At 43.4% G+C, this 12,458-nt stretch overlaps 1 protein-coding gene across 19 annotated transcripts in view; it reads right to left on the bottom strand.

Moving 5' to 3' along the window:
* TCF7L2 (transcription factor 7 like 2) overlaps positions 1-12,458 on the bottom strand; it is a 172,346-nt gene that overhangs the window by 98,776 nt on the left and 61,112 nt on the right. For 16 of the 19 annotated variants that reach the window (XM_064431326.1, XM_064431329.1, XM_064431330.1 and 13 more), the window contains one exon: positions 11,366-11,467. The exons of the other annotated variants lie outside the window; for them this stretch is intronic. In XM_064431326.1, the coding sequence (XP_064287396.1) occupies positions 11,366-11,467 (102 nt within the window). The remainder of the gene's footprint in view (positions 1-11,365; positions 11,468-12,458) is intronic. 19 annotated transcript variants of the gene reach the window in all.

The following is a 12,458-nucleotide window of genomic DNA, read 5'->3' as shown; positions in this document are numbered from 1 at the left end:
TTTCTGAGTTTGCAGCCCACGTTTAAGTCCTAATGAGCTATTGTACCCACTCACTGCTATTAACTCTTTGATGTCAGGAACCCATGATGCTCTTTTAAATGTCTCACAGATGTCCAAGGGAAAAAGTGCAAAGCTCACCTGTGCTGAAGGACAGGTGAGCAACCAGGTTGGTTTTTTGGTTTTTTTGTTTGTTTTTTTTTTTGCCTTTAGTCCCCTTCAGCAAAATATGCAAAGACAACTACAGCATTAAATATGCATGTCAAAGACAGGCTAGCCTACCAGTCTGGACTGTGAACTCAGACTCAGGGGAGCTGTACATCGCTTCCAGCCTTGCCATGATCTGATATGCAGAACACGTTACCTTCCTGGGAAAGGGACGTGAGCATACGGTGCCCGTCACACCACACACGTACAGCAACCCAACTGCTGCTGTGTGCACTGCACAGCCCCATCTCCCCTGCATCTGGGCAGTCTGAGGCAGCGACAACAATCTGCTTTTCTGACAGTTCCTCGTCTACTACATCTTCCTAAATACGGGTAACAGTAGAATGATAATGAAATTATTTTTTATTTGCACCAAGCGCTTTGACCTGCTCATTACACAGTCACATCAATGAAACTGTGTCTGTAGGGAGAAGGCACTATCATGCTTAAATGGCACTTGGCAAGGGAAGGGTACCTAATTTTCCAACCCCAGACTAAGGCCCCCAGTCCAACCACCAGCAAACAGGAGCAGGGTGGTGTTTTATTTCCAGAGTCACAAGCCCAGCTGGGCACCAAGGCATGGAGCAGACTGAGTTGGCCAGACAAGAACATGGCACCAGCTCTTTGGCTGTTCCCCTCTACCACCAGAACTGTGACTGCTCCCTCACACTTTCTCACTGTTTACTCACCCACGGATTCCTCAGCACAGTGACCTGAGGTGTCCATGGCTGCCTGTGCAGGAATGGAGTTTAACAGTCCATCTCCGGAGTGAGCGGACGCTCCCTGGACGTGCCCCGGGCAGGACGAGCAGAACAAGTCACTGCAGGGTGAGCCCAGCAAGGCCTTGCAGCACCTCTGTAACTGCCCAGCCACATGCTAGACACCTCCAGCCCAAATGGCAGCTGCTGCCTCACGTTTACCCCTCGGGCAGCAATTGTGGAGCAACCAGCATTGCCTCAGATTCACACCGGAGCTTATCCCCAAGTAACCTGTCCTGGCCATCAGAGCCCTTTAATAAGGAGCAGGTTATTTCATGTCCAGTAAACGACTTCCGTCCAAAGAGCTGGACATGCCTGAAAAGCACGGACGTGAGGAGTCAACGTGGAGCAGTTACGGCTTTAGCAATTCAAACTCTTGCTTGCTTAATATTAATTAACCACATAGACATGCTCAACATGCAGTGACAGAAGTTCTGCTGCCAGGGAAAACTTCACTGCAGACATTTGGGGTTTTCTAATGGTATGGCTTCCATGCAGCTGCTTGGCAGGAACCATTAGTGCATAGTAAGAAAGTCTGGTGGCTTTCAGTTCTCTTCATTCTGCTTTCCTCCATAAAACATCATTTCCTTATTACAGGGCAGTGCCAAGCCCACAACACTCAATACTGACATTGCAGAGCTCTGCAGGCACAGATTAGGGCAACTTTTTTTTGTTTTCTTTCCTTTCCCAGACACTATCTTTCAGCCAGAGAAGGAGACCATGTGCAGATTTTGTTCATTTCCCAGTGGGCAGACGAGCACTAAGAGACCAAAATCCTTCAACTTTTCTTCTACTACTCCTCCTACAGCCCTGGGGAAAAAATATGTCAGCACAAGGATAAGCTCCAGGGGAGAAGAGCTCAGGTCACACTATTCCTTCTCTCCCTCTCTCTTTTCAGTTGCTGGGGGACAGGCAGAGGTCACAATCGTCTCTCAGGAAGGGACTTTATTTCATATAAATGCTTATTTCAAGCACCCTAACTCAGAAAAGCATCACTACACAAGACACCACTTTGAACACATGCTTAAATGTTGTCTTGAACACCGATGGACGTCAATGCATGTTTAATGATTTCTTGAATCAAGGCCTAAAAAGTAAAAAGGAAGGGGAAGCTAGTTTCCACAGTAATAGCAGCTGAGAAGTCTTTGAGTCGTGCCAAAAGGAAAAATGCATGTTAAAGAACCACTCGCCTCTCCTAGGAAACTGCAACTCTTTCTGCAGGCCTGCACTGCAGGGCCCAGGGTCACCATCAGGTCCTTGATCTGTACCAAGAAGGTGGAGGGATAAAGTTGGAGGGAAAAAAGAACAACAACAACAAAAAATCTTCAAACCAAACCCCAAAACTTGCTTACTTCTTACTTCCGTCAGGGAGGTTAGTCAGAAAACACCCTTCCTCTTATAAACACACAAACATATGTGTTCAAACCATGCATGTCCATGACCAGCAACCATGACCAGCTATCCCTCACTTTGTTTGTATCATTCCTATAGATGGGGGCCTGGGTGCATGGCTACTGCCAACCAAGGTAGAGGAAGGACTGGTCCAGCTCCCCCAAACTTACTAATTCCAAGACATGAGGTGTAAGGTACATCTGACACAAGGACCTAAATGACACCAAAAGTAGCTTTTCCCTAAGATCTGATAAGGTGTAAGTATTTTAGGTTTAGATTTCAAAAACTATTTCAGTTTCTGGGTTTTTTTGTTTTGTTTTGGGGGGTTTTTTTTGTCGTTTTTTTTTGTTTGTTTGTTTGTTTGTTTGTTTTGAGGGGTTTTTTGTTGGTTTTTTTTTGGTGGGTTTTTTTGTTGTGTTTTTTTTTTTTTTTCTTTTCTGCGGGGCTATAGGCTTTTTTGCTTGTCTCTAAAATCCAGATGTGGAAATCATCAGTTTCTCAAAATCAACTTGGGAAAGTTACTTAGCATCTCTTCTGGCCAGACCGGTGAAACAGAGGAGTGAGCAATGTTTCCCCACCTTGGTAAAGTGCTCAATGACTTTACTCACGGGTATCTGTTAGATATGAGCAAAGCTTCCAAGTAACTGCCCCTGGAACCAGACCCCTGTCACCAGCCCACTGCATATCCAAACCCACAATCTGTTTAACAACTTATTTCTAGGTTCCTTTTGTGAAAATAGGCACAGAACACTGCTTGGGGACAGATTAGGGGTGGGAGCTTGTTTTTACAAAGGCATCACTCCTTGTTATTTGCAACATCTCTAACTCCCCAAAGACTTTCCAAAATGGGTCTGCCCCTTGCCAAACAGGTCTGCATAGGGCAGAGCAGAAAGCATCCTTCCTTCTCTTTATTCAGTGGCTTACAAAGCAGCTCCAGTTTCTTTCACAAGAGAGTGTAGAAATGTCCACACATTCCAGAAAGTAAAGCATCCCATGAATAATCTAATCCCAAACCACATGAACTGGTGAGAAAAGCAATAATCCTTGAGCAAATTGGCAGAAAAATGGTCCTGAGCCCAGCAATGCCAGTTTCCTTCCTTTCTTTTTAATGAAAAATACGTGCTGTTTACTTTACTATAGCACCTGGACACAGCACACAGACCTTGTTTAGACAGAAAATAGGTGGTTCCTATTCAAGTAGGCTCATCTGCACGGGAAAGTTTTTGTGCTCAAGTGTGAATTGAAAAATGCAGAACAACTATTTCGAATTATCTTTCCGTGTGGACACTGTTATTCAGCACTAAGAGTTCCTTTGTGAGATTTAGCTTAATCCGTTTCCAAAGCGGATTAAGCTAAACCACACAAAGGACCTCTTACTGCTGAATAAGAGTGGCCGCATGGAGAGATAATGAGGAATAGTTATTCTGAGACAGCCACTTCCACTGGGTATTTGGGCTTTTCCATTCTGCATCAACATGGCCAAAGCTGGACTGGTAAAGGAAGACTGTGGTTCTAGAAATTCGGAGAAAAATAAATGCCAGGGCCATATCATACCCATTAAACTTTCTGCTCTACACATGATGGCTGCTCCTGCTCCAGTCAGCACAGGCTCTGGCTCCAGAGGAGGCTGCATTATTCAGTACCTACTTCTCTAAGCTCCAGATTGAATCCAGCCACAAACTTCAGCTGCAGACAGGGTGCGCGGGGAGGAGGACCTGCGTCGAGCGGCCCTGCCAAGTCTGCCACCCTCGGTACACATCAACTTTGATCTGACAGGCTCACCCATCTGGCTCTGCAGCATCACCCGGCGCTGCTGCGGCTCCTCGCCCGCTGCCAAGGCCGAGCTGCTGCTGCTGCAGCCCTCGCACCCGCCCGGGGCTCCGGGGACCGACCGTCTGCGTCCTCCCTGCTCCGCCTGGCACAGCCACTCTTCTGCTGGAGAGCTGATAGCCTGCTGGTATTTAATTGTAGGCCCATACAAGTCCCTAGAAGTTCATTTAACATGCATGCTTCAGCATAACAAACTGCTATGTGATAGAATTAAAAATGCAGCTTGTGCTCCTCTGTGCTGAAATACTCTTCCAAACCATCTTCCTGGTGTAGGTTTCTCAAAAGGTTGCTCTCTGCAGGTTTATTGTATCCAGGACTAACTAATCAAAAATGGCAAGAATTTAGGTATCCTATTTGTGTCATATACAGGACCTAAAAGCTTATTTTATAGGATACAAGAAGAAATCCTGCAGTAGATGCACTTCCAACCACACTGAAGGCAGCAAGGTTACATCTTTCTTAAGATGATCTGATGAGCAAGCTTTTGTCTTGCTTCCTCTTCACCCAGAGAGCGTCAATACTCAGAAGTGTCAGAGAGAGATATGCTTTGGTGTGTCATAACAAACCAAACTGTCAAATCTCAAGGCTCCAACTTATATGCAAGACTGCACAGCCTGTTCAGGAAACCAAAACTGCTGCTGGTTCACTGCAATACCCAGGGCTGTAAACTTGCTACTTCAGGAGGACCTGCTGAGCCATCCCTAGTGATGTTAAAGAAGCTTGGAAATGTTGCAGCCATCCATCACAAGGTAAGTCACCCCAGCACTCAAAAGCTAGAGTGTTTGCCAGCACCAAGGACCAGGTTCTCCTAAAGTCAAACCAGATGATTCACAAGAAATGGATGCTCAACAGATGAGGGTTTGATTGGGCTGATCCTATCCTAACACCCTTACTCAGCTGCCTTCTCCTGGAGCAACACTTAGGGTTGCTAACTCCTACAATTTTACAGCCAGTCTAGCAGTACTTGCTGCTTTTCAAGGCATGGTAGCCTTGAAGTCGAGTGTTTAGGGAAGAACCTCAGACTCCGCTTACAGCACACAGCAAGCTCACAAACTGCTACAGAGAAAACTTTGAGATTGAGCAGAGTATACCCTGCAGGCTCAGGAAACAGAACAAATAAAGAGAATACAAAATGTATTATTTAAGAAACAGAAAACAAACAAAAACAAGAGACAACCCCCCCACCCCACAAATCCCCATGATCTTTTGAGGCCTGACTCATGATCCTAGAACAATTGGGGTTGGCAGTACTATACACTTTACAGCATTTATTCACAGCTGAAATATCCCAGCATCCAAATACTTCAGAGTTCTTGGAACTACTCACAGATCTCCTGACTACAACCAAGCGTGACAATTCATCCCAGCTGCCAATCCAGCCCCAAGGTGTCTTCTGGAGGTGCTTTAGTGCTGACTGATGTTTGCAGAAGCATTAAATTCCTGCTCACTTCACAGTAAGAGGTGCAAGCCTGCACATTTCCCCAGTCTCAGCATTGCAGCAGAGGAGTTCCCTCCAGTACCAAAAGGAGGGCTGCAGAGGATGGACATTGTGTTACAGAGTAAACACAAGGCCATGGAGCAGTCCCCTAAAGTCTGAAGTATTCTGCAAACGTATCAAATTACCAAGTAAATTACTTTCATAGAGCCCAAATTTCTTCTGTTGTCTACACAAACCAAGCACTAGGTTTCCATTCATATTTAATGGGTACTGAATATAATGGGTGTGTTTTATAGGAACCCATCCAAAACAATTTTATTGGACTGCCGGTAGGTGAATTCTATACTTAGCCCCAAACATCCTGGTTCGTACACAGAATTTTTTTAAACACAACAAAAAATCAAAAGGAATTAGTGGTGAAAGATTCAGCCACAAAATTCTCAGCAAGCTTAATTTGTTCTGTGGCTTAATTCCAAGAAGCTCCAAAAATTGAGGACAAGACGTTTGCATACTTTTGGGCATGTATTAATGAAACATTTTATTTACTTTGTAATTGCCAAAGCAATTAGCCAAATAAAGTATAGAGTATTTAAAAAGGAGAGAGTCACTAAAGAAGCTTTCCAATTAAGTCTGCATGGGTATTTCTGCAGTGTGAGTCTCAGGGATCTGCGTGTTGGGTCCATGACCTACCAGCCATCAGGGATGGATGGGGCACCAGCACAGCTCAGACACAGCTCCCTCCTCCTGCCCACAACGTGTCCCTCTCAACACCAGGCACTGATATCAATGATGCCCAGCCAGGTCCTTCCTCCCACAACACCACCATGTTCCTGATCACCCTGCAGATCTCTAGGGACAGAGGAGGGTGTCCTGTCATGGCTGCAGGCAGCGTGGAAGCCACAAACATCTCAAGAAGTTACTGCAGAGGAAGAAGAGTCTTCCTACAACAAAACATTAAAGACAAAGAGCTTCAAAAGCCCTCTAGGAGCACTGTGAGTGGAAGTTGCAAGATTATGGTTCCAGATGGCTCCACACATACAGGACACATGTATGTCTGGATGCACCCCACTTCCAGCCTGTCTGGAGGGACACTGAAGGTGCATTTTAAAGTCTGCCTAAAATAAACCTGTTACTAGCAGGTATTTATCCTTTAAAATGCAGAAGTACAAACCATATTAGACAAAAAAATTAGGGAACAGGCAGGACAGACTTCAACTCCAGTTGCTCTGGGGAAAAAAAAAACCAAAACAACTGATCTCTCCAAACCACCCAGAGGTCCCAGATGCCCACAGTCCCTGCTCATTGAAGAGACAGAGAACAGTCAGTATGTTTCAGATAGTTTTGCCTTCAGTTTTGCTTGTCATATTATGTTTTGAGAAAATGTTTTTACTTTTAAAAAAAGAAGAAAAAAATAGATACACTACTGCACAGTGATTCTTTGTTCTTGGTGATTCAGTCTACTATATGGCTGTGTTCCTTACATATTAAGCCAAAAAGTACTGGAAGTCCTCCCCCCGAGGTTAACATTGACATTTACTTCAAAATGCAGGAATTTTTAAAAACCCTTAGTGTTTTATAAGGAATATACTGTACCAAGCCACCATCCTGTTGCCTTCTAAATGTTTTTGCCAAGTAGTAAGGAAGCTAAAAGCAAGACTTTGCACAGCCTGCAGGAGGCAGGATCCCAGGACTGGTCTTTCAACCACATTCCTGCCCAAAACAGGGTATGGCTGAATCAGAATATTTATTTTGCAGAGAACAGGGAAGAACAGCACCGGGTTTCTCCTTAAGGTTGTAGCAATACACACAGATAAAAGAGGTGTTAAAGGAGCTTGCTTTCTGCAGTGAGCAGATTTCAGAGATCCTTGCACAGACATACCTTGCTCATTTTCACCTGCCTGTCCAGGCTGCAACAGAAAACTTTTATGTGAGATTCCCACTCCTACATCACCCATCTCCCATCCTTATCACCCTGCTGGCACCACGCATGTGGATCAAATCAGGTGCACACTGACCATGAGACTTCAGGACAACTAGCACCCCACCCCTGAGAGCAAGCTGAAGTCTGCTTTACACCCAAAACTTCCCGCTAAGACTGTTTCACAAAATCTTAATACCTTCAATGAAATCTTCAGAAAGAAAAGAGGGGAAATAACCACAAAAAACACTTCAAAAATATCCCAGCCTCATAATAGTACTATCTGCAGGCTGAATTCAAAAATTTGACCTAGCAAGCTTAATAATATACTATTAAAACAATTTTTGCCCCAGTTTTCTTTCACCTTTGGACACAGATAAACAGCATGACTGTGCCAGAGCATGATGCAAAAAGTCTTACCAGATGAGTGAAGCACCTAAATGTAAATAAATGCACTGGTCTTAAATGGAGCCTCATGCTGTACCTTCCTCAAGACATACTGAACATAATTTCAGTTTAATATTCTGTTTCTCATTATGGACCTTGGAGACTCTCTCAAGCACCATGAAAAAGCAGCATTAACCCAGCCCTCGGCACTGGGGACAGCAATCCAGCCAAATTATTCATGCTGGTCTTTTGCTTCAATTTTTGTAGTCTTAACTTAATGTTCTTAAACAAATCTGAAAGGAGGATGGCTGACAAATAGAACAGATTTTACTTTAGACATTACAGACGGCCATGTTATGCAGCCTTGAGTCATTAAGCTGAACTCCTAAGGGGAGTTTCATTGGAGCTGGGAGTAAAAACTGACACAGAGCTTGTGGTTGTCATAGCCAAGCACTAAGAAGAAAGAGTGTTAAAAAAGGGAAAGGAAAAAAGAGGAAGGGAAAAGAAGGGGGGAGGCAGAGAAAAAAAGAAAGTGAAGAGAGAAATAAAAAGAAGGGGAAAAAAGGGCATGGGGGAACCCAAGCCGCCACTCTCTCCTTTCCTCTCTGTAATCCAGCTATGAAGATTAGCCTCAAATCCTGATTTCAGAGACAGAGTAAAGATAAGAAGTGATTTGCAGGTGTTAGCATTTTCCTACAGATCTTCAGGGCAGCCCAACTGATTTGAAGATGAAAAACTGGCATGGATACACTTGATGGGTAGACTAGACACAGCAACCAGGGTAGAGAACCAGTTTCTATCCCTACATGTTACACTTGCACAGAAACATCAGGATGCCCATGAAATACTCATCACTGTTCTACAAAAAGATGAACTGTGTTTTCACAAATGCAGACAGAAGTGGATATAGAGCCCTGTGCAAGAGCAGCCAGGTCCCAGGTGCTGTGGGCAGGCACAGCAGCAGCAACAGGGACACCAGAGATGCCTGACACATCCCAGGCCAACTGGCATCTGCAGCCACTTTATCTCCCCCAAATGCCATTACCCGCTCTAACTTTATTTACTAAAAAAAAAAAAAGACCATTTTCACTCCACAAAATTAATGTGGCCTGGGGTCGGTGCCAGGAAAAAGGGTGGAAAAAGCTGCCCCTTATTTATATATTTTAACAGAACAAGGCAAAACAGTTTGCTGCTAGAAATAAACACTAAACCTTGCAGAACCTCCCCCCCTCCCAAAAACCCACTGCTCTCCCCCCTCACTCCCTCCTCCACCTCCTCTCCCTCCAACATTGTAAGTAGCACAAAAGATCACATTACAAATGCCAGCTGTGGCTCTTTGGGAAGAAGGTGGCCTCCATCTCGGAGGTAGTATATGTTCCTCATGGCCTAAGTGGTTGCTATGGTAAATATGCTTTTTATTGAATAGCAGAGTGAAACAGCTTTTAAAGAGATCCATAAGAACCCCATAAATGGTCAAAACACAAAGCAGATCAACCTCAGCCTCCCTGGAAGCAGGTTTCGCTTCGTTTTCCAAAATGATTGTGAGTTTTGAACCCTTTTTGTATATTTTGTTGACCACTCATCTCCACCTCGCCGACACCTGGGTGGAAGGGCTGGAGAGAGTCAGGGGAGCAGAGTCAGTCAAACCCCTGAGCACCACAGGCTGCTTTGGGTTTTAGAGGCAAGTGTCTGCTCTCCTGCAGGGCAGGAGGCTTAGGGACACGGGATGCTCAGCACTGGGAAGCTCAGGTGATCCCAATCAAATTCCTCCTGCCCTCCCCAGCTGCAACTACCCAGGAGAAGCCTATGGCTCCCTCTCCATCTCTTCCTAGGAGTCTGACAGCACTCCACCATGCCAGAGCCACGGGAACATTCCCACCCCATGTCAGTCCTCTGACACAGCAGTAAAAAGATAAGAATTAAAATAGGAAAGTTTCTCTAGCTCATTTCTTATTAGGAGTAAGATGATGGCAGGTTTTGATGACTGCAGATTTCTGATTATGCAGCCAGACATCTTTTCTCTGATCTCTTCCTCCAGTGACAGCCCAAGTGGACAGGAAGGAAAAGCAAAGTAATTCTGAAAAGTGAAGCAGCCAGCACTAGATATCAACTGGGCAGATACCAGTCTTGTTCCAACTGCTCTCTGATGATTTGAAGGATGGTTTAGAAGCTATGGATTCTAAAATATAGGAAATCTTTTTTTCCTTTTGAATAAAGAACTATGACACTCATCACAATGGGCTGACAATTCTCAATTTAAAGAAACAACAATGGAAAAAGAAGCACCTCAAAATGTTTCGTATGATTTGAAATTTCTAGAAAGACCAATGTGTGCCTTGGATGATCTACCAGCTGTGTCAGCTCTAGACTATAGAGCAGAAAGTAAACAATGAGCAGTTTCTTTTCCTGGCATTTACCTTATCATCCAGTGGTTGTAAAAAAGTTTTTTAAAAATTCACATTAAACTTGATTACTATTTTTTTTTTCAGAAGAAATATTCTAACCTAGCACATGCCATTCTCTCCAGAGGTAGATATCCCAGATGAATAGACAGAGCTGAGAAGCTATTAACAATAGATGGCACTGACACTGGCTGTGGGTGAGGATGGACCATTGCATATCTCTGCTCTTGCAAATCACCACATAAACAAATCATTTCCTTCTAGATCTCTATGGATGTTATTTTAGAAAGTAAAATAAACCCCCAAACCACTCATATAAATTTGTACTGAACATTGCAAACTCAACATTGTTTTCACAACAGAAACACAAGAAAAATTAACCAAGAATTTAAGTTAGAAGTTAATAAATAACTGTAGTTTTTAAAATACTATTCATTAAAAAGAGAGTTTTCTATTTTGCATGTAGTAGTAAACATTTGATAACAATGTTTATACTAAATGAGAAGCCATCACAAAACAAAGGAACACGTGCTCTGTTGAACTAGGCTCTTTTGAGCCTTGACCAACTCTCAAACTCTCATCCAAGATTTTACACTAAGAAAAGATTTCTTTAAATAAAGGACACAGAATAGGCTTGGTTTTGATTTTTCTAAGGCAGTCTTAAGTCTGAGCTTTCCAGACAGTCTCTTCACTCTCTTCACTTCAACACAGATAGGTCAGATGTGTAAACCAGCCTGACTGGACTCCACTGCCACTACATAATCCTGCAGTGTGTAAATTTAGAGTATTTTTTACTCCCTGGTCTCCTGTAAGGCACATGGATGATAATTTCATAATTATCAGTGACAACAAAGCCCAGTGATAACAAAAGTATTCCCTCCTTTTACCACAGGCTTGTTAGGGATTTATTTGTTTTGAGGTATTTCTCCTTTGGTCTGTGTAAAAGAAAACTGATGACAACCATTGCCATTAATGTCAAATGCTTTTTTTTGTTTGTTTTTAAACAAAAGAAGAACATCTTTCTGTGTTTACTTACAACAATGTGTGCTGGAGATGGAGACCTAGCATCCTTGAGGGCTTGTCTACTCTGAAGGCTCCCTGCCTGAACATCAAGCAGTGGCCATTTCATCTGCAGATACTGGATGGAGGAAACAAAAATGGGAAAAGAAAAATGAGTTCAGAAAAGAAAGGCAAAAAAAAAAAAAAAACAAATCTTAGGTAACATGGATAAAAAAGTATAAATCAAAACTTATGCAAGGAACTGAAACAAAAAATTAAGACAACCTTACATGTTTGTGGATACAAAATCTGTGCAGAACTAACAATCTCATATCGTTCGTGTTACAGTTCAGGAATAAAGAAAAAAAACAGATTGCAAAGACAGTATTAAGTTAATTTTACTAAACGTAGCAAATCTAGAAGTAGCATAAAACCCACAAAGAAACAAAATAGCATAACCATGGAGAGGATGGGACAAGGGAAAAGATGAATATCAGTGTCAGGAGAGGGAAAACATATCATGAATTAAGAATATGATCTCATTACTGAATGGGTCATCTGTCAGCCTTCTTTCAACAAATGTACCAAGTCAACTGCTCCAACTCCCCAGTGCTGTACAAGCCCTAAAGACAGAGCACTACCCCAAAAACACTGCTGGGTCTTAGCACCAATTTTCTCTACTTTTCACAATTTCTGGAAGACACCATGGATTTTCTTCTGGCTTGTCTTTTGTCAGACAACCCTGGCTCGGGGACAGCCACAGCTTCTCTGTGGCACTGCCACCACAGACAGCAGACAGGCTGGACACACACAGGTGCCCTGCTTGCACCATATGGGGGAACTGACTCAAAAGCAAGAAAAGCTTCAGCTCGCTGCACCAGAAGTGCTCAATTCTGAACAAAAGCAGGTCCACAGAGAAATTAGTTATCCCAAACAAACTTCTGTGCTGTACATCTAAATATAATTTCAGCCCAGGCTTTTCTCTCTGCATGCTGCTGTGCTGTCCCAGTTAACACAGGTTAATATGGGACTTCTAAAAGCCCTGTATCGTGCTGGAAGAAATGTGTATGGCCACATACATTCACCCCCTCCCAGCACTAAGAAAAGCAGCTGCATGCATAGATCAGGCC

This window comes from Passer domesticus, chromosome 8 (assembly GCF_036417665.1).
Source record: "Passer domesticus isolate bPasDom1 chromosome 8, bPasDom1.hap1, whole genome shotgun sequence".
Lineage (NCBI taxonomy): Eukaryota > Metazoa > Chordata > Aves > Passeriformes > Passeridae > Passer > Passer domesticus.
This window is presented reverse-complemented; position numbering and strand designations above follow the sequence as displayed.